This window comes from Artemia sp. Qi Xiang Cuo, chromosome 12 (genome assembly GCF_049724085.1).
Source record: "Artemia sp. Qi Xiang Cuo chromosome 12, ASM4972408v1, whole genome shotgun sequence".
Lineage (NCBI taxonomy): Eukaryota > Metazoa > Arthropoda > Branchiopoda > Anostraca > Artemiidae > Artemia > Artemia sp. Qi Xiang Cuo.
This window is the reverse complement of record NC_142805.1, coordinates 53,676,944-53,698,374: the sequence shown is the minus strand read 5'-3', so window position 1 is coordinate 53,698,374 and position 21,431 is coordinate 53,676,944. Positions and strand designations below refer to the sequence as shown.

The 21,431-nt window shown below is 35.5% G+C and overlaps 2 protein-coding genes across 4 annotated transcripts in view; both read right to left on the bottom strand.

Annotated features, from left to right (window-relative positions):
* The window catches only part of LOC148946276 (calcium-activated chloride channel regulator 2-like), a 200,303-nt gene extending 194,782 nt beyond the window's left edge, over positions 1-5,521 (bottom strand). Inside the window, exon 1 of the mRNA XM_089098334.1 lies at positions 5,340-5,521. Coding sequence (XP_088954460.1) covers positions 5,340-5,507 — 168 coding nt within the window. The 5' untranslated portion in view covers positions 5,508-5,521. The remainder of the gene's footprint in view (positions 1-5,339) is intronic.
* LOC148946274 (E3 SUMO-protein ligase PIAS1-like) overlaps positions 1-21,431 on the bottom strand; it is a 506,129-nt gene that overhangs the window by 253,187 nt on the left and 231,511 nt on the right. The gene's annotated exons all lie outside the window — the stretch shown is intronic.

The window sequence follows — 21,431 nt, the reverse complement described above, 5'->3', positions numbered from 1 at the left end:
TAACAAAGATAAAAATAAATCATTCTTCTAATAATCTTACTTACTATGAAGTGGTACTTTAGGGTTTATATTAAACTAAAATCATCGTCGAAGCGCTAAATTCAGTTAATAAATTTGTCCGACATTTCGTTGTCCACTACTCCCCTTAAAAAAGAGCGTGATCTGTCATTACCCTAAATTTACAGGAGGGGAAAAATAATTTATAAGCCCAAACTCATCAAATCACTAATTTCAGTTACTAAATTTGTCCGACATTTTCTTACTCACCCTATTTTCAGGTTTGTTACAAGCCATTCATATTATACCTTATCTGCATTCAGATATTTTCTTGATAAACCATGGCTGTATTTACCTCAGGTGTCCTTATGTTCCAGCGAGTTGCGATTAGTAGCAGTATTTCATATTTTTGTAAGTCATTCATAGTTTAATCTATAAATTTTCTAATATTTTTTTGATAAAACGTACATTTGTTGACCTCAGATGCCTTAGTGGCGCAGTAAGTTGTTAGTACTAGTAGTATTATCATGTTTTTGCAAGCCTATCTTACTATTCATTAAACATTTTCAGATATTTTCATGATAAAACGTATCCATTAGCATAAACAATTCAAACATCACATTAACCCATTCGAACAACAGATTTTATTTTCACTGTCCTTGATGCTTTAACAGAAAACAATAAGTCAGTGTGGGAGGATCTTACTCCAACTCAGCCCCCCCCCCGAATCATACTATGAATTGATACTTGAAAGTCTATAGTTTCTGGTCACACCCCCAGGTATCTGAAATCCCCATACGATGCTTTTCCAGACAGAATTCCCAGATGAATAACCCCCCCCCCCTCCGCGATGTTATTGTAGGCAAAAACATACCTCCCATGGCTTACTAAATATAGCAATGTAACGCTGCAGGAACCTTCTGACAATAACCTTAGCTATTAACTTCATGATTTCCATTAACTCTATATTAACATTTTCTATAAAATTTTAAAAAATGATTTCAAAAACATTTTTTATTTTCAAAAATACTATAATATTAATAACTTGTTGTTCTCATTATTTTTACATAATGATTCAAGCCATTATCGCTATTATATCTCACTGTTTCCTTTAAAAGTTATTGTAGTGTACGTATATCAGTACTCACACTGTATACTTGCTCAGTATTATCCCTTATATACGCGTAAAATTCCCTATAGTGAAGAAGGAAAGACAAACTCCTCTCTGTGTATGAAGGTTCACCAAATTCTTGCCAAAATACAAAATGATTTTAATATAAGAAAGGAGAAAGGAGAAGAAGAAAGCGAGAAAGGGAAAGAAAAAAATAAAGAGAGAGAAGAGGAAGAGATATAAAAATAGACAGAATAAGAAAGAGACAGAGTGAGAGAGAGAGAGAGAAAAAAAGAGACGGCACAGAGGGAAAACACATTTTATTCGTACTTATTTTGTGCATCCTTCTATTTCAATGTTTCTTGTTACCGGTTTTTAGTGCTCCAAAGTTAGAAGAAGGTGCATGTTTGATTTGTAAGTCAAAACGAGATAGATTTTGCCATAAAATATTCATGGGCAATGTTGACTATACACTGGAAAGAAAAATCACCAACAAGGAAATATACAGCGGTAATAACCATTCACCTATTCTGGGAATTAACTTTGGAAGTTATCCACAGACGCCACTGGATATACTAAGGTCACATGGTGCTACAGGTTGTGTGCAGCTGAGTATCCCATGATTTTTGCAAGTCAGGAAGGCCAATGCAATTTGACTGAGTCCTTGAGAAGGAGTAAAGCTGGTGAGGTCTATGGAAGGGCGCTTTGGCTGTAGGGGAAGGGCAGATTAAGCTGAAAATCTACGATTGTTGTCCTATGCTTGTTCAGGTAGTGGTGGTCCTACCGGAGTTGTGGTCCTAGTTGTTTGTCGACACCTTACATTTTGTAATGTGGTAATTGATTTATTTTCAACAAAATGGCTATCTCAAATTTTTTATCGGATGCATTTGGGAAAAAAGGGCGGGGGGGGGCTTTTTGCCCTCCGATGTCTTTTGACTCTTAAAAAGTGAACTAAAATTTTCAATTTCCAATCAAATGAGCCCTCTCTGAAGTTTATACGAGCATTCCTTCCATAAGAACCATATATTCTCCCTGGGCATAACTGACAACGCATGCCCCTGGCCCTTTGGGTTTGTGTCGACACCAGAGTTTTTGTTATGTAATCATCGAACTATTTTTAACAAAATAGCTATCTCAAAATTTTTATTGGATGTATTTGGGAAAAAAAGGGTGCGGGGGAATAGTTGCCCTCCGATTACTTTTGACTCTTAAAAAGGGCACTAGAATTCTCCATTTTCAATCAATTGAGCCCCCTTTGAAGTTTATACGACGACCCCTTTCGTATGAAGTGCCTCTGGAAAAAAAAATAATAATAATAAAACATTGGAGCTGTATGGCTCTTAATATAGGCAACGCTATAGCGTTACCTCTGATAATAATGCATGTTAATTGTACATTCTGCTTGATTGTTTGTTATATTTTCTGTTCGTCTAAGTTTCACTTATTCGGGCATGGGAATATCTGTTGATTTTTAGTTTGACTTATCATATAACTTGTTTCTAACTGTCTCGTGTTTTGATTTCGCTCTTTGCTTGTTATTCAACGCTTTTATGAAAACTTTTTTTAAAATAGCAGAAAATAAGACAAAAAACCAAGATTTTTTTTTGCGATTGTAATTATCAAAAGACAGGGGGCGGAATATAGTAAAATGGAGGAGAAGAAAGCGAGAAAGGGAAAGAAAAAATAAAGAGAGAAAGAGAGAGAAGAAGAGAGATAAAAATAGACAGAATAAGAAAGAGACAGAGTGAGATAGAGAGAGAGAGAGAGAGAGAAAAAGAGAGAGAGAGAGAGAGAGAGAAGAGACGGACAGATAGAGGGGAAAAAGATTTTATTCGTACTTATTTTGTGCATCCTTCTATTTCATTGTTTCTTGTTACCAGTTTTTAGTGCTCCAAAGTTAGAAGAAGGTGAAATTGTGAATGTTTGATTTGTAAGTAAAAACAAGGTAGAATTTGCCATAAAATATTCATGGACAATGTTGACTATACAATGGATCGAAAAATCCCCAACAAGGAAATATACAGCGGTAATAACCATTTACCTATTCTGGGAATTCATTTTGGAAATTTTCCACAGACGCCGCTGGGTATACTAAGGTCACATGATGCTACAGGATGCGTGCAGCTGAGTATCCCATGGTTTCTGCAAGTCAGGAAGGCCAAAGTAATTTGACTGAGTCCTTGAGAAGGCGTAAAGCTGGTGAGGTCTATGGAAGGGCACTTTGGCTGTAGGGGAAGGGCAGATTAAGCTGAAGATCTACAATTGTTGTCCTATGCATGTTCAGGTAGTGGTGGTCCTACAGTGGTGGTCCTAGTGGTTGGTCGACACCGGAGTTTTTGTAATGTGGTAATTGAACTACTTTTAACAAAATGGCTATCTCAAAATTTTTATCAGATACATTTGGGAAAAAAGGCGGGGGGGGGGCTCTTTATCCTCCGATAGCTTTTAACTTTTAAAAAGTAAACTAGAATTTGTTTAATTTACAATCAAATGAGCCCTCTCTGAAGTTTATACGAGCATTCATTCCATATGAAACATATATTCCCCCACGCCATAACTGACAAAGCCTGCCCCCGGGCCCTTGGGAGTTGTGTCGATACCGGAGTTTTTGTTATTTGATCTTCCAACTATTTTTGAAAAAATACCTGTCTCAAAATTTTTATCGCATGTATTTGGAAAAAAAGGGCGTGGGGGGGGCTAGTTTTCCTCCGATCATTTTTTACTCTTAAAAAGGGCACTAGAACTCTTGATTTCCAATAAAAAGTTTATAAGATGACCTCTCCCGTATTAAGTGCCTCTGGAAAAAAATAATAATAATAAAACATTGGAGCCGTATGGCCTTTACTATAGGCAACGCTATAGCGTTGCGTCTGATAATAATGCATGTTAATTGTATATTCTGCCTGATTGTTTGTTATATTTTTGTTCGTCGAAGTTTCACTTATTCAGGCATGAGAATACGTGTTAATTTTTAGTTTTACTCATCATGTAACTTGTTTCAAACTATCTCGTGTTTTGATTTCGCTCTTTACTTGTTTTTCAACGTTTTTTAAAAACTTTTTTCTAAAATAATAGAAAATAAGACAAAAAACAAAGATTTTTATTTGCGATAGTAATTATCAAAAGACAGGGGGAGAAAGGTAGTAAAACGGAGGAGAAGAAAGCGAGAAATGGAACAAAAATAAAGAGAGAAAGAGAGAGAGGAAGAGAGATAAAAATAGACAGAATAAGAAAGAGACAGAGTGAGTGAGAGAAGAGAGAGAGAGAGAGAGAGAGAGAGAGAGAGAGAGAGAGAGAGAGAGAGAGAGAGAGAAATAGACAGACAGACAGAGGGAAAAAACATTTCATTCGTACTTATTTTATGCATCCTTCTATTTCAATGTTTCTTGTTACCGGTTTTTAGTGCTCCAAAGTTGGAAGAAGGTGAAATTGTGCATGTTTGATTTGTAAGTAAAAACAAGGTAGATTTTGCCATAAAATATTCATGGGCAATGTTGACTATACACAGGACAGAAAAACCACCAACAAGGAAATATACAGCGGTAATATCCATTCACCTCTTCTAGCAATTAATTTTGGAAATTATCCACAGACGCTGCTGGATACACTAAGGTCACATGATGCTACAGGATGTGTGCAGCTGAGTATCCCATCGTTTTTGCAAGTCAGGAAGGCCAAAGTAATTTGACTGAGTCCTTGAGAAGGAGTAAAGCTGGTGAGGTCTTTTGAAGGGTGCTTTGGCTGTAGAGGAAGGGCAGATTAAGCGTAAGATCTGCGATTGTTGTCCTATGCATGTTCAGGTAGTGGTGGTCCTTAGTCTAAGTATGCGAATAAATTCTCCACTTAAAAGTTACAAGCACTTTATAAATCGTTTAGTCTCAAACTCAAGGTTCCACGTTTTGTTAAATACGGTTCCACGTTTTGTTTAAACTATCTTTTTTTCTAATTTTTTACAAAAGAAAATCCAATAAAAAAATTTGCTTGCAAACCAATAATGTGCTAAAATTTTAAGATATAATAAATAGCTTTGGGTCATACAAAAATACTACACATACTATATATGTCTCAGGAACCGTACTTTCCGCATTCCTTTTCTAAGAATATAGTTGAACTAAAAACAAGACTTTCAATTTCTTTGATATAACAAACAGTTTTAAAACCAAAACTGGTATATTATCAAAGTGGCACTGTTAATCTTGAGAGTAAAAAAAAAAATAGGAAAACAAAATACCTCTAACTGTTCAATGAAAACTTCCTCATCAGAAACTACGACATTATCTGCAATGCTAATAATCACATCCTTATAGCCACCATTTACAATCGATATTTTATTCTTTTTACATAAGGCAACATAAACTAGGAAGCCAAATAATATTAATAATTTGGCTATTGATGACATATTTCAAGAATTCAAAAAAAAGACTAACAAGTTATTGCTCTTATTCAATTTTTTGCCTCTTATCTTGAATTGTAAAATTGATAGTAGGAGCTACATATTTGACATTAAAACGATAATAAATAAGATAAAAAAAATTGTAAATCATCTTCGAATAATCTTTTCCGGAACATAGAAAGAATATGACGTAAATTACAGAACTGAGTTTTAATATAGATGACTAGCTAAGAATGAAAGGTTTAAATTGACCCAAGAATGTTAATTTTTTTCTAGAAAATAACTAGCAAAGTTCTACCACGCCTAGGCTTTTATTTTATAGAATAGGGGTAAAGTTTAACAACTGGTCAAAATCAAAGGGGCTTGCTTACTTTACAGGAGACATAACTTGCCAAACTTGATGCTTATCTAGTTTCAAATTCTTTTGCAACACTTCATCTTTGAAACGACAGCCGCCCCGTTTCTTTACCACTGATTGGTAAGACGAAAAAAAAGAATATTACCAAAAGCTATGTGATATCAAGGTTACATTCAAGGTCCCCTTGACTAGTTAGTCATCTGTTATAACGGTGAGGAAGCTGCTTAAAACGGGCTTCATCAATTGCCAACAACGAATGGTAAGAAGTGATTAATTGATATAAGCAATGACGTTGTATATATTTTTTTATTCTATCTTTTCCCCTGTAAGTTTGGAAGTCTGCTCATTAGGGCAACTTTGAATTCAAGAAAGAGGTGGAAGTCAATCTGCGTAAAGTCAGCATTTTAGTCAGCTCAAGGTTTTTCTATCCAAGTTCCTTAAGTAGCTCTAGGGCTACACGAGCATTTGAAGATTGGCATTGTTTCTGATTAAAACAGGTCGAGGAAAAACCATGCCTCTTTATTAGTTTTAAATGGGTCTTTTTATGCGCCACAAATTTTTATGGTTAGTACCTGCAGTTCTTGTTTTTTCTCCGTAAACAAAAATTCAGAAGTGAAAACACATTTTTGACCCAAAGAGCAATTGATGGCCCAAAGCCCAAAGAACAACCTTAGGGTTGTTGAAATTTTGTTTAGGTTTTATGTGTTAGTACGGGAAATTAGTGTCCATTTATTGTAGTGATTATGGTTTTATCTTGTGTATGTTATATTTAACATATTTTTCATCTTTCATCACCTTTTATTCTATGTAATTTTAAGAAGGAACTTAGGGGGAGGATGGGGGAGGGGGGTCAGTTCTTTGAAATATAAAGTAACTAAAAGATACTGCGATACATCATACCAATTCACTGGTAGTGACATTTATTGAGAACATCATTACAAAACGGCATTGATTGACCTTGATTGTATATTATTTTTGGTGATAATTTTATTTCTTTATTTTCAACCCGGTTTTCCTCCACAGTCAATCGGAGGTAATAAAAAGCCCTTGTGCAGGGATACGTAATCTATGCCATGAGAGAGTTGGCTATGTTGTAATTGCAAGGTTTACGAACGTAAAAATATTGATTCTGATATTTTCCTTAAAATAGAGGGATCAGAAATGTTACACTTAGATTGAAAGATAAAATAAGCGTTGAAAAGTAATATATTGAACAATCAATAGCCATAAGAGCTGAGTTGGGAGCCTATTAGGATATTGCAATTTGACACAAACTTTATTTTCTTGTTTGTCATGATTTCTACCAGTAAAGAGCCAAGTAAAAAGCATAATGACTATTCCAAATTTAACACTGCAAATATTGTAATCATTAGAGTTTTCGCTGATAGGATTAAGAGCCACAAAGTCTGTTTTCCTACTTTCTTGTGGATTTTTTCCTGTGAATTTTTCGAGTCAGATTTGAAGAATAGCAGCCAAAAACTTTTGTTTTCCTTAAAGACAAGCCCAAAAGTGAAAGTTTTGGTCCTTCAAATTCATGCCTTTATTTAGTAAATAAAAAAAACAAGTTTTTTCAACTGAAAGTAAGGAGCGACATTAAAAATTAAAACGAACAGAAATTATTAGGTATCTGAGGGGGGGTTGTCCCCCTGTCAATACCTCACTTTTTACGCTAAAGTTTGAATTTTGTTCTATTTCTTTAAGAACGACCCCTGAATCACAAGGTCCTTAATTAGAATAAAAAGCTCTTTTAAAAGTACTAAAAAACTTTAGCTTAAAGAGCGAGGTATTGACGAGGGGGCAGACCCCCTCATATACGTAATAATTTCTGTTCGTTTTAAGTTTAAAATGTGCTCCTTACTTTCAGTTGGAAAAAAGGTTGTTTTACTTAATTTCTGATTGTGTTTTAAATAATGCTGGGAAATTCGGTGCCCTTTCATGGATAATTCCCTTGCCCATGAGCAATTCCTCTATGGGAAGCTCCTCCCACGTAACACCCTCCCCTCGACCCTCACACCCACCAGAAAAAATGCCCTCTGAAAACGTGTGTACACCCAAATAACCAATACTATATGTAAACAATGGGCAAAGTTCATAACTTGAAGCCCTTCCCCCAGGGACTGGGGAGGATTAAAGTAGAAGAAGAGGTAATACTCCTGGACGAACATGATCATTGACCTCCAATGAGGTAGAATACTGGACGAACAATATGACAGCCAATCAGAGGGCTACAATCCGTGGACGAATAAGATTACACACCTATTTCTAGGTCAATGAATTTACCTTGAATTTATGTAACAGGATGCAGTCGAAATCAACCTATGTAATAACTGTTTGTTATGATTCCAGACTTTGTTTATAAAATCCTCTTATCTGATGATCGAATATTCTTGAAGTAGAACTTTCATAGCGGATGAAACAAAGCGAAATATTATTCATATTTTCGATTGGATTGTATGAAAGGGAGTAAAAGAGTTAAAAAGCACGTAACAGTTAAGGTAAGTCTGAGAGGATGGTAAGTTAAAAATATATCTGTGCACAGCTGCCAGAACATAGAAAACGTCAGAGATTAATTGACATTTTAGGGGAATTATTTGGGGTAAAACTCTGTGGTCGCTATAACAGACATGTACACAATTTGGGACGTTGGCGATATAAAATATTGTTTTTGGCCATGGAGTATGCTAAAAAGTTGAAAGTAATAGAGCCATTGGTGACTAGATGACATTGTGAATTAACCTAGCTTTACTTCCCGACTGTGTTCTGTATATTATAGAAGTACTATTTAAGCAGTGTTGTCAATATAAAAAGCTGATACCAATAAAGATGTAGATGACAAGAAAAGAATTTTAATATGGAAATTCAGGACAATCCTTACAAATCCTTACAAATCAACTAGTGAGATGATTATGAGTAGGAACCACCAATGACCCTAGCCACCAAGGACCTCAACCTCCAGGGTTCCCCTCTCCCCAACCTTCAAGGGGCCCCTCTCCCAAACTTTTTGGGCCCATCCCCCCATTTTTTATACTTTTTTTAAGTTTATTTTTTTTAACATGATAAATTTTTGTCATCTTTTTTTTTAAATGTCTTAGAATGAACAAGTACATGAAACAATATTTGAGATATGGGAAATGGGATTAGTGACACGATTATAGATTTGAATATCAAGGACCAAAACCAATGACCTCAACCTCCAAGGACCTCAACCTCCTGGGTTCCCTTCTCCCCAGCCTCTAAGGGGCCCCCTCTTCTCCAACATTTTGGGCCCATACCCCTATTTTTTATACTTTTTTGAAGTTTATTTTTTTAACATGATAATTTTATTTCAACTTCTTTTACATGTCTTAGAATGAACAACTACACAATATGGGATTAGTTAGACGTTTATAGATTTGAACATCAAGGACCGCAACCGATGACCTCAACCTCCAGGGTTCCCCTCTCCCCAAACTCCTAGGGGCCCCCTCCCTTCAACTTTTTGGGCCCATTCCCCCATTTTTTTAATACTTTTTTGAAGTTTATTTTTTTAACATGATAATTTTATTTCAACTTTTTTTTCATGTCTTAAAATGAACAAGTGCACAATATGGGATTAGTGAGACGCAAATATTGACGAAGAACACACTGTCTTTCCATATCAAACAAACACAACTTAAAAACAATAGGGAAATTTTTTTTCCAAGACAGTGCAATTCTAAATCGGTGAATATTTCGACCCTATGTCCAAGCGCCGTCTTAACCAAAACATTAAAGAAAAATTATATATATATACATATATATATATATATATATATATATATATATATATATATATATATATATATATATATATATATATATATATATATATATATATATATATATATATATATATATATATATATATATATATATATATATATATATATATATATATATATATATATATATATATATATATATAAAGTAGAAGGCTATCTTATACTCCCATTGCCCACCCCTGCTGCCACCTACAACTTTTTTAACACCATATATGGGCATAGCCTCCCTAGGGAGAACACGTGGTTAATTAAAGCGATTGGGAATTTGGAACACCTGTGCTGTCAGTCATTAATCAAATTGTTTCCGGGCAAAGTTTAATAATGTCTGACAGGTACTGTCAATTATTAATCAAATTGTTTCCAGGCGAAGTTCAATAATGTCTGACAGGTGATGTCATGATTGATTGATTGACATTAAAGGGGAATTAATTTGTTGTTTCTAAAGAGAATTGATTCACGAGAGGGGAATTAATTTGTTGTTTCTAAAGAGAACTGTCTCCGAGCGAATGTTTCGATCTTAGCAATGAAGAGATTGATTCACGTAAGGGTTTCCAAATAATTTGAAATGTGTCAGCGCAGAGATGCCAAGACAAAAGGAACACGCTGAAATTACGTTTAGGGATTATTTGGGCGAAACCGTTTTAACCATTTTAGGGAATTATTTCGGCGAAACAGTTAGAGACATTTTAAAAGATGATTTTAGAAGAGAATTTAAGTGTGAAACTCTGTGGTCGTTATAATACACAAGTTGTATTTTAACAGTGTCGTGAGGTCCCCTACCCCAACCCCAAAGGGTTCCAATCCCCCTACCCCAACCCCAAAGGGTTCCAATCCCCCTACCCCAACCCCGAAGGAAGCCCCGGTCCTCAAAGGTCCCCCAAGCTCCCAAAGGGCCCCCGGATCCCCAAACGCCCTCCCCGGGCCCCCAAAGGCCCTCCCCCGGTCCTCAAAGGTCCCCCAGGCTCCCAAAGGGCCCCCGGCCCCCCCAAGGCCCACCCCCGGCCCCCCAAAGGCCCTCCCCCAGCCCCCAAAGGCCCTCACCAGGTCCCCAAATGACCACCCGGCCCTAAAGGCCCCCCCAGACCCCCAAAGGACCCCCAGCACCTCAAAGGCCCCTGAGGCCCCATTTTTTAATACTTTTTATTGCTTTATTATATCTTTTCAGAACAAGTTATTTTCTTAATGTCCATCCTAAACCCATTTTACAAGTTGAAGTACCCATCCCTTTACACCCACAACTTTACTATACTGATTTTTGAATACTCCAACATCAAGCAATACTTTTCAAAGGCATTTCAGAACAAGTTCTTTTCATAATATCCCTCCTAAACCCATTTTACAAGTTGAAGTACCCATCCTTTTCACCCACAACATTACTTTACAGCTCTTGAAGGCAACAACACCAAGCAATACTTTTCAAAAGGCATTTCAGATACACCAGCACAAAGAAGACATAGACAAAGCGTTGGTTGCTAATAGTCTGAATAACTCCTTTGATTCTGGTTTAGCTAGCAGTATATTTGATAATCCCAGCCACACAATACTTTTGAAACAATCCTCTCTCATTAGTAGTGATTTGGAGATAAAACAGATAGTTCGAATCTATCGAAATTAGGCTCAAAATAAATAAAAATATTTCCTTAAATAGGGACCTAGGAGAGTATTCACTGAATTCTTTATACTCAAATCCAATTAAAAATGATCTAACAAAATATTCTATTAAACCAATTGACAATAGTATTGAACCCGTTTCAAAAAGGCCTTTGAGACTAGCTGCTAAAAAGGCAACATTAGCTTTGAAAACTTGCAGTTAATAATTTCATTTTATTTCATTTGAATGATTTCACCTCTCTCATCATTTTATTTATCAGTCCTGGTTGAACTTCATTGAAGTAAGGATGCGGAGGCTGTTTTAAAAGTTTTTAGAGCATTTTTAGTTTTAAACTTCGTATTTTAATGTAAGTTTTATATATATATATATATATATATATATATAGATATGCACACACATACATCACATATGCATATATATATATATACATATATATGTGCATATATACATGTATACATATGTATATATATATACTATATATATACATATACATATATATAAATATGTATATATATATATATATATATATATATATATATATATATATCTTATACTCCCATTGCCCACCCCTGATGCCACCTACAACTTTTTTTAACACCATATATGGCCATAGCCTCCCTAGGGAGAACACGTGGTTAATTAAAGCGATTGGGAATTTGGAACACCTGTGCTGTCAGTCATTAATCAAATTGTTTCCGGGCAAAATTTAATAATGTCTGACAGGTACTGTCAATCATTAATCAAATTGTTTCCAGGCGAAGTTTAATAATGTCTGACAGGTGATGTCATGATTGATTGATTGACATTAAAGGAGAATTAATTTGTTGTTTCTAAAGAGAATTGATTCACGAGAGGGGAATTAATTTGTTGTTTCTAAAGAGAACTGTCTCCGAGCGAATGTTTCGATCTTAGCAATGAAGAGATTGATTCACGTAAGGGTTTCCAAATAATTTGAAATGTGTCAGCGCAGAGATGCCAAGACAAAAGGAACACGTTGAAATTACGTTTAGGGATTATTTGGGCGAAACCGTTTTAACTATTTTAGGGAATTATTTCGGCGAAACAGTTAGAGACATTTTAAAAGAAGATTTTAGAAGAGAATTTAAGGGTGAAACTCTGTGGTCGTTATAATACACAAGTTGTATTTTAACAGTGTCGTGAGGTCCCCTACCCCAACCCCAAAGGGTTCCCATCCCCCACACCCCAACCCAAAGGGTTCCAATCCCCCAACCCCAACCCCGAAGGAAGCCCCGGTCCTCAAAGGTCCCCCAAGCTCCCAAAGGGCCCCCGGATCCCCAAACGCCCTCCCCGGGCCCCCAAAGGCCCTCCCCCGGTCCTCAAAGGTCCCCCAGGCTCCCAAAGGGCCCCCGGACCCCCAAAGGCCCTCCCCGGGCTCCCAAAGGCCCTCCCCCAGCCCCCAAAGGCCCTCACCAGGTACCCAAAGGACCACCCGGCCCAAAGGGCCCCCCCCAGACCCCCAAAGGACTCCCAGCACCCCAAAGGCCCCGGTGGCCCCATTTTTTAATACTTTTTATGGCTTTATTATATCTTTTAAGACCAAGTTATTTTCTTAATGTCCATCCTAAACCCATTTTACAAGTTGAAGTACCCATCCCTTTCACCCACAACTTTGCTATACTGATTTTTGAAAGCTCCAATACCAATCAATATTTTTCAAAGCCATTTCAGATCAAGTTCTTTTCTTAATGTCCTTCCTAAACCCATTTTACAAATTGAAGTACCCATTCTTTACACCCACAACTTTACTATACTGATTTTTGAATACTCCAACATCAAGCAATACTTTTCAAAGGCATTTCAGAACAAGTTCTTGTCTTAATATCCCTTCAAACCCATTTTACAAGTTGAAGTACCCATCCATTTCACCCACAACATTACTTTACAGCTCTTGAAGGCCATAACAACAAGCAATACTTTTCAAAAGGCATATCAGAACAACTTAGTTTCTTAATTTCCCTTCTAAACCTATTTTACAAGTTGAAGTACCCATCCTTCTCACCCACAACTTTACTTTACAGCTTTTGAATGCTTCAACACCAAGCAATATTTTTCAAATAGCATTTCAGAACCAGTTCCTCTCTTAATGTCCCTCCTAAAGTCATTTTACAAGTTGAAGTTCCCATCCTTTTCACCCGCAACTTTACTTTACAGCTTTTTGAATGCCCCAACTCCAAGTAATACTTTTCAAAAGGCATGTCAGAACAAGTTATTTTCTTAATGTCCCTTCTAAACCTATTTTACAACTTGAAGTACCCATCCTTCTCACCCACAACTTTACTTTAAAGCTTTTGAATGCCCAAACACAAAGAAATACTTTTAAAAAGGCATTTCAGAACCAGTTCTTTTCTTAATGTCCCTCCCAAACCCATTTTACAAGTTGAAGTACCCATACTTTTCAACCACAACATTACTTTACAGCTCTTGAAGGCCACAACACCAAGCAATACTTTTCAAAAGGCATTTCAGAACACGTTATTTTCTTAATGTCCCTTCTAAACCCATTTTCCAACTTGAAGTACCCATCCTTCTCACCCACAATTTTACTTTACAGCTTTTGAATACTCCAACACCAAGCAATACTTTTCAAATGACATTTCAGAACCAGTTCTTTTCTTAATGTCCCTCCTAAACCCATTTTACAAGTTGAAGTACCCATCCACTTCACCCACATCTTTACTTTACAGCTTTTGAATGCCCCAACACCAAGCAATACTTTTCAAACGTCCTTTCAGAACCAGTTCCTTTCTTAATATCCCTCCTAAACCCATTTTACAAGTTGAAGTACCCATCCTCTTCACACACAACATTACTTTACAGCTCTTGAATGCCACAAAACCAAGCAATACTTTTAAATGCACTTCACAACAAGTTCTTTTCTTAATGTCCCTCCTAAACCCATTTTACAAGTTGAAGTACCCGTACTTTTTACCCACAACTTTACTTTACAGCTTTTTGAATGCCCCAACACCAAGCAATACTTTTCAAAGGGCATTTCAGAACAAGCTATTTTCTCAATGTCCCTTCTAAACCTATTTTCCAACTTGAAGCACTTATCTTTTTCACAAACAACTTTACTTTACAGTCTTTTGAATACCACAACACCAAGAAATACTTTTCAAAAGACATTTCAGAACAAGTCTTTTTCTTAATGTCATTCATAGACTAATTTTCCAAGTTGAAGTACCCATCCTTTTCACCCACAACTTTAATTTACAGCTTTTTGGATATCTCAACACCAAGAAATACTTTTCAAAAGACATTTCAGAGCAAGTTCCTTTCTTAATGTCCCTTCTAAGCCCATTTTACAAGTTGAAGCATCCTTCCTTTTCACCCACAACTTTACTTTACAGCTTTTTGGATCCCCCGACACCAAGAAATACGTTTCAAAAGGCATTTCAGAGCAACATCTTTTCTTAATGTCCCTCTTAAGCCCATTTTACAATTTGAAGCATCCATCCTTTTCACCCAAATCTTTACTCTACAGCCTTTTGGATACCTCAACACAAAATATACATTTCAAAAGGCATTTCAGAGCAAGTTCATTTCTTAAAGTCCATTCTAAACTCATTTTCCAACTTGAAGTACCCGTCCTGTTCACCCACAACTTTACTTTACAGCTTTTTGGATATCTCAACACCAAGCAATACTTTTCAAAGGGCATTTCAGAGCAAGTTCCTTTCTTAATGTTCCTCCTAAACCAATTTTACAAGTTGAAGCATCCATCCTTTTCACTCACAACTTTACTTTACAGCTTTTTGGATGCCTCAACACCAAGAAATACCATTCAAAAGGCATTTCAGAGCAACTTATTTTCTTAATGTCCCTTCTAAACCCATTTTACAAGTTGAAGCACCCATCCTTTTCACCCACAACTTTACTTTACAACTTTTTGGATACCTCAACACCAAGCAATACTTTTCAAAAGGCATTTAAGAGCAAGTTCCTTTCTTAAAATCCCTCCTAGACCCATTTTACAAGTTGAGGCATCCATCCTTTTCACCCACAACTTTACTTTACAGCTTTTGAATGCGCCAATATCATGCAATACTTTTCAAAGACATTTCAGAACAAGTTCTTTTCATAATTTCCATTGTAAACCCATTTTACAAGTTGAAGTAACCATCCTTTTCATCCACAACTTTACTCTACAGCTTTTTGAATGCTCCAACATCAAACAATACTTTTCAAAGACATTTCAGAACAAGTTCTTTTCGTGGTGACCGTCGTAAACCCATTTTACCAATTGAAGTACTCATCCTTTTCACCTAAAATTTTACTTTAAAGCTTTTTTAATGCTCCAACACCAAGCAATACTTTTCAAAGGGCATTTCAGAACAAGTTCTTTTCTTAATGTCCCTCCTAAACCCATTTTACAAGTTTAAGTACCCAACTTTTTCACCCAGAACTATACTTTACAGCTTTTCGAATGCCCACAACACCAAGCAATACTTTTCAAAAGGCATTTCAGAACAAGTTATTTTTTTAATGTCCTTCTTAAACCCATTTTACATGTTGAAGTTCCCAACCTTTTCACCTGCAACTATACTTTACAGCTTTTTGGATACCTCAACACCAAGAAATACTTTTCAAAAGACATTTCAGAGCAAGTTCCTTCTTCATGTCCTTTCTAAACCCATTTTATAAGATGTAGCATCCTTCCTTTTCACCCACAACTTTACTTTACAGCATTTTGGATACCTCAACATCAAGAAATACCTTTCAAAAGACATTTCAGAGCAACATCTCTTCTTAATGTTCATTCTAAACACATTTTCCAACTTTGTTAGGTTAGGTTAAGCTAGGTTAGGTTAGCCTACGTACGCGCGCGTACTTAGGCTAACCTAACCTAACTTAACCTAACCTAACATAACTTAATCCAGCCTAGCCTAACCTAACTTAAACATGGAGACCCGGCTAGCTAGCTAACCTAACCTACCTAACCTGCCTTAACCTAGCCTAATCTAACCTAACTTAATCTAGTCTAACCTAATTTAATCTAGTCTAACCTAATCTAACCTAACCAAACACGCAGGAAAATCCCCCCCGGTCGACTGTGTATTTCTCTCTCACGCTGCATGTGTGTTGTAGATTTTTCATTTTCTTTGAAAAAAACTAGGATTGAACTATAACTTTTTTATTTTCTCTAAGAAAATTCAGAAGAGAACTTTAAATTTCTTTGTGTCTTTGTGAAATTAAGAACTGAAGTGGAAGATTTTTATTTTTCTCTGGCGAAATTAGAATTGAACTGTAAGTTATTTAATAAAATTCAGACTTGAGTTAACTTTTTATGATCAATGTAAAACTTTTTCTATCTTCTATGAAAAATTTAGAACAGTAATTTAAAATTTTTCCATCTCTTTGAGAAAAATCTGAACTGAAGTGGAAAATTTTTATTTTTTCTTGAAAAATAGAATTGATCTGTAACTTATTTCTTTTCATATGGATAGTTAGGAAAAGAACTTGAACTTTTATTCACATCAATGAGAAAATTAGCTCCTTATCTCCATAGAGAAATATTCACGATCTATGTGTAACTTTTTCTATCTTCTACAAAAAATTTGGAGGAGAATTTAAAATTTATGTCTTTGGGGAAACATCTGAACTGAAGTGGAACCTTTTTATATTATTAGGAAAAATAGAATTCATCAAAAACTAAGTTCTTTTTCATTGAGAAAATTCAGAAGAGTGCTTGAACTTTTCTTCACTTCATTGAGAAATTTCAAATAGAACTTTAAATTTCCTTTTGTCTTTGTGAAATTAAGAACTGAAATGGAAGATTTTTATTTTCTTTGGAGAAATTAGAATTGAACTGTAAGTTCTTTAATAAAATTCAGAAGATAACTTTAACCTTCAATATTATATTAAACAATTTGGTACAGTATTTTAAATTTTTTCATCTCTTTGATAAAAATCTGAGCAGAAGTGGAAACTTCCTTTATATTGTCGCGTGCACAAAAAAAAAAATATAAACTGGATTGGAAAATTGCATGATATTGTGGTGTGCACAAAAGTTGTAAAGTAAAGTTGTGGTGAAAAGGATAGGTACCTCAACTTGTAAAATAGGTTTAGGAGGAACATTAAGAAAAGAACTTGTTCTGAAATGCCATTTGATAAGTATTGCTTGGTGTTGTGGGCATTTAAAAAGCTGTGAAATATAGTTCTGGGTGAAAAAGTTGGGTACTTCAACTTGTAAAATGGGTTTAGGAGGGACATTAAGAAAAAAGTTGTAAAGTAAAGTTGTGGTGAAAAAGATGGGTACTTCAACTTGTAAAATGGGTTTTGGAGGGACATTAAGAAAGGAACTTGTTCTGAAATGTCTTTTGAAAAGTATTGATAGGTGTTGGGGCATTCAAAAAGCTGTAAAGTAAAGTTGTGGGTGAAAAGGATGGGTACTTCAACTTGTAAAATGGGCTTAGGACGGACATTAAGAAATGAACTTGTTCTGAAATGTCTTTGAAAAGTAGTTCTTGATGATATGGCATTCAAAAAGCTGTAAAGTATAGTTACGGGTGAAATGGTTGGGAACTTCAACTTGTAAAATGGGTTTAGGAATGATATTAAGAAAATAACTCGTTCTGAAATACCTTTGTAAAGTATTACTTTGTGTTGTGGGCATTCAAAAAGCTGTGAAGTATAGTTTTGAGTGAAAAAGTTGGGTACTTCAACTTGTAAAATGGGTTTATGAGGGGCATTAATAAAAAAAGTCGTAAAGTAAAGTTGTGGTGAAAAGGATGAGTACTTCAACTTGTAAAATGGGTTTAGGAGGGACATTAAGAAAGGAACTTGTTTTGAAAGGCCTTTTGAAAAGTATTGCTTGGTGTTGTTTGTAAAGAATGGCTACTTCAACTTGTAAAATGGGTTTAGGAAGGACATTAAGAAAAGAACTTGTTCTGAAATGCTTTTGAAAAGTATTGCTTGATGTTGGGGTATTCGAAAAGCCTTATAGTAGAGTTGTGAGAAAAAGGATGGGTACTTCAATTTGTAAAATGGATTTAGGACGGTCACTAAGAAAAGAACTTGTTCTGAAATGTCTTTTGAAAAGTATTGCTTCATGTTGGAGCATTCAAAAAGCTGTAAAGTAAAGTTGTGGGTGAAAAGGATGGTTACTTCAACTTGTAAAATTGGTTTAGGAAGGACATTAAGAAAAAACTTGTTCTGAAATGCCTTTGATAAGTATTGCTTGATGTTTGGGTGTGGAAAAAAGTCGTAAAGTAAAGTCGTGGGGAAAAAGATAAGTACTTTAACTTGTAAATTGGGTTTAGGAGGGACATTAGCAAAGGAACTTGCTCTGAAATGCCTTTTGAAAAGTATTGCTTGATCTTGAGGTGTGCAAAAAGTCGTAAAATAAAGTTGTGGTGAAAAAGATAACTACTTCAACTTGTAAAATTGGTTTATGAAGGACATTAAGAAAAAACTTGTTCTGAAAAAATATAATAGAGCCCTTTAAAAAGTATTGCTTGATATTTGAGTGTGGAAAAAAGTCGTAAAGTAAAGTTGTGGTGAAAAAGACGGGTACTTCAAGTTGGAAAATGGGTTTAGAAGGGACATTAAGAAAGGATATTGCTCTGATATGCCTTTTGAAAGGTATATTTTGGTGTTGAGGTATCCAAAAAGCTTTAAAGTAAAGTTGTGGGTGAAATTGATGGATGCTTCAACTTGTAAAATGGTTTTAGGAGGGACATTAAGAAAGGACCTTGCTCTGAAATGCCTTTTGAAAAGTATTTATTGGTGTTGAGGTATCAAAAAATCTGTAAAGTAAATTTGTGAGTGAAAAGGATGGGTACTTCAAGTTGGAGAATGGGTTTAGAAGTGACATTAAAAAAGGAGTTGCTCTGAAATGCCTTCGAAAGGTATCGCTTGGTGTTGGAGCATTTATAAAGCTGTAAAGTAAAGTTTTGGGTGAAAAGGACTGGTACTTCAAGTTGGAAAATGGGTTTAGAAAGGGACATTAAGAAAGGAACTTGCTCTGAAATGCCTTTTGAAAGGTATTTCTTGATGTTGAGGTATCCGAAAAGCTGTAAAGTAAAGTTGTGGGTGAAAAGGAAGGATGCTTCAAGTTGGAAAATGTGTTTAGAATGAACATTAAGAAGTGCTGTTGCTCTGAAATGTCTTTTGAAAGGTATTTCTTGGTGTTGAGGTATCCAAAAAGCTGTAAAGTAAAGTTGTGGGTGAAAAGGAAGGATGCTTCAACTTATAAAATGGGTTTAGAAAGGACATAAAGAAGGAACTTGCTCTGAAATGTCTTTTGAAAAGTATTTCTTGGTGTTGAGGTATCCAAAAAGCTGTAAAGTATAGTTGCGGGTGAAAAGGTTGGGAACTTCAACATGTAAAATGGGTTTAGGAAGGACATTAAGAAAATAACTTGTTCTGAAATGCCTTTTGAAAAGTATTGCTTGGTGTTGTGGGCATTCGAAAAGCTGTAAAGTATAGTTCTGAGTGAAAAAGTTGGGTACTTAAACTTGTAAAATGGGTTTAGGAGGGAAATTAAGAAAAGAACTTGTTCTGAAATGCCCTTTGAAAAGTATTGCATGGTTTTGGAGCATTAAAAATGCTGTAAAGTAAATTTTTAGGTGAAAAGGATGAGTACTTCAATGGGTAAAATGGGTTTAGGACGGTCACTAAGAAAAGAACTTGTTCTGAAATGTCTTTGAAAAGTATTTTTTGATTTTGGAGCATTCAAAAAGCTGTAGAGTAAAGTTGTGGATGAAAAGGATGGTTACTTCAACTTGTAAAATGGGTTTACAATGGAAATTATGAAAAGAACTTGTTCTGAAATGTCTTTGAAAAGTATTGCATGATATTGGCACATTCAAAAGCTGTAAAGTAAAGTTGTGGGTGAAAAGGATGGATGCCTCAACTTGTAAAATGGGTCTAGGAGGAACTTTAAGAAAGGAACTTGCTCTTAAATGCCTTTTGAAAAGTATTGCTTGGTGTTGAGGTATCCAAAAAGTTGTAAAGTAAAGTTGTGGGTGAAAAGGATTGGTACTTCAAGTTGGAAAATGGGTTTAGAAGGGACATTAAGAAAATAAGTTGCTCTGAAATGCCTTTTGAATGGTATTTCTTGGTGTTGAGGCATCCAAAAAGCTGTAAAGTAAAGTTGTGGGTGAAAAGGATGGATGCTTCAACTTTTAAAATTGGTTTAGGAGGAACATTAAGAAAGGAACTTGCTCTGAAATGCACTTTTAAAAGTATTGCTTGGTGTTGAGATATCTAAAAAGCTGTAAAGGAAAGTTGTGGGTGAAAAGGACGGGTACTTCAAGTTGGAAAATGAGTTTAGAATGGACTTTAAGAAATGAACTTGCTCTTAAATGCCTTTTGAAAGGTATATTAGGTGTTGAGGTATCGAAAAAGCTGTAGAGTAAAGATGTGGGTGAAAAGGATGGATGCTTCAAATTGTAAAATGGGCTTAGGAGGGACATTAAGAAAAGAAGTTGGTCTGAAATGACTTTTGAAACGTATTTCTTAGTGTTGTGGTATCCAAAAAGCTGTCAAGTAAAGTTGTGGGTGAAAAGAAAGGATGCTTCAACTTGTAAAATGGGTTTAGAAGGGATATTAAGAAAGGAACTTGCTCTGGAATGTCTTTTGAAAAGTATTTCTTGGTGTTGAGATATCCAAAAAGCTGTAAAGTTGTGGGTGAAAAGGATGGGTACTTCAACTTGTAAAATTGGTCTATGAATGACATTACGAAAAAAACTTGTTCTGAAATGTCTTCTGAAAATTATTTCTTGGTGTTGTGGTATGCAAAAGACTGTAAAGTAAAGTTGTGTGTGAAAAAGATAAGTGCTTCAAGTTGGAAAATAGGTTTAGAAGGGACATTGAGAAAATAGCTTGTTCTGAAATGCCCTTTGAAAAGTATTGCTTGGTGTTGGGGCATTCAAAAATCTGTAAAGTAAAGTTGTGGGTTAAAAGTATGGGTACTTCAACTTGTAAAATTGGTTTAGGAGGGACATTAAGAAAAGAACTTGTTTTGAAATGCATTGAAAAGTATTGCTTGGTGTTGTGGCCTTCAAGAGCTGTAAAGTAATGTTTTGTGTGAAGAGCATGGGTACTTCAACTTGTAAAATGGGTTTAGGAGGGATATTAAGAAAGGAACTGGTTCTGAAATGCCTTTTGAAAAGTATTGCTTGGTGTTGGGGCAT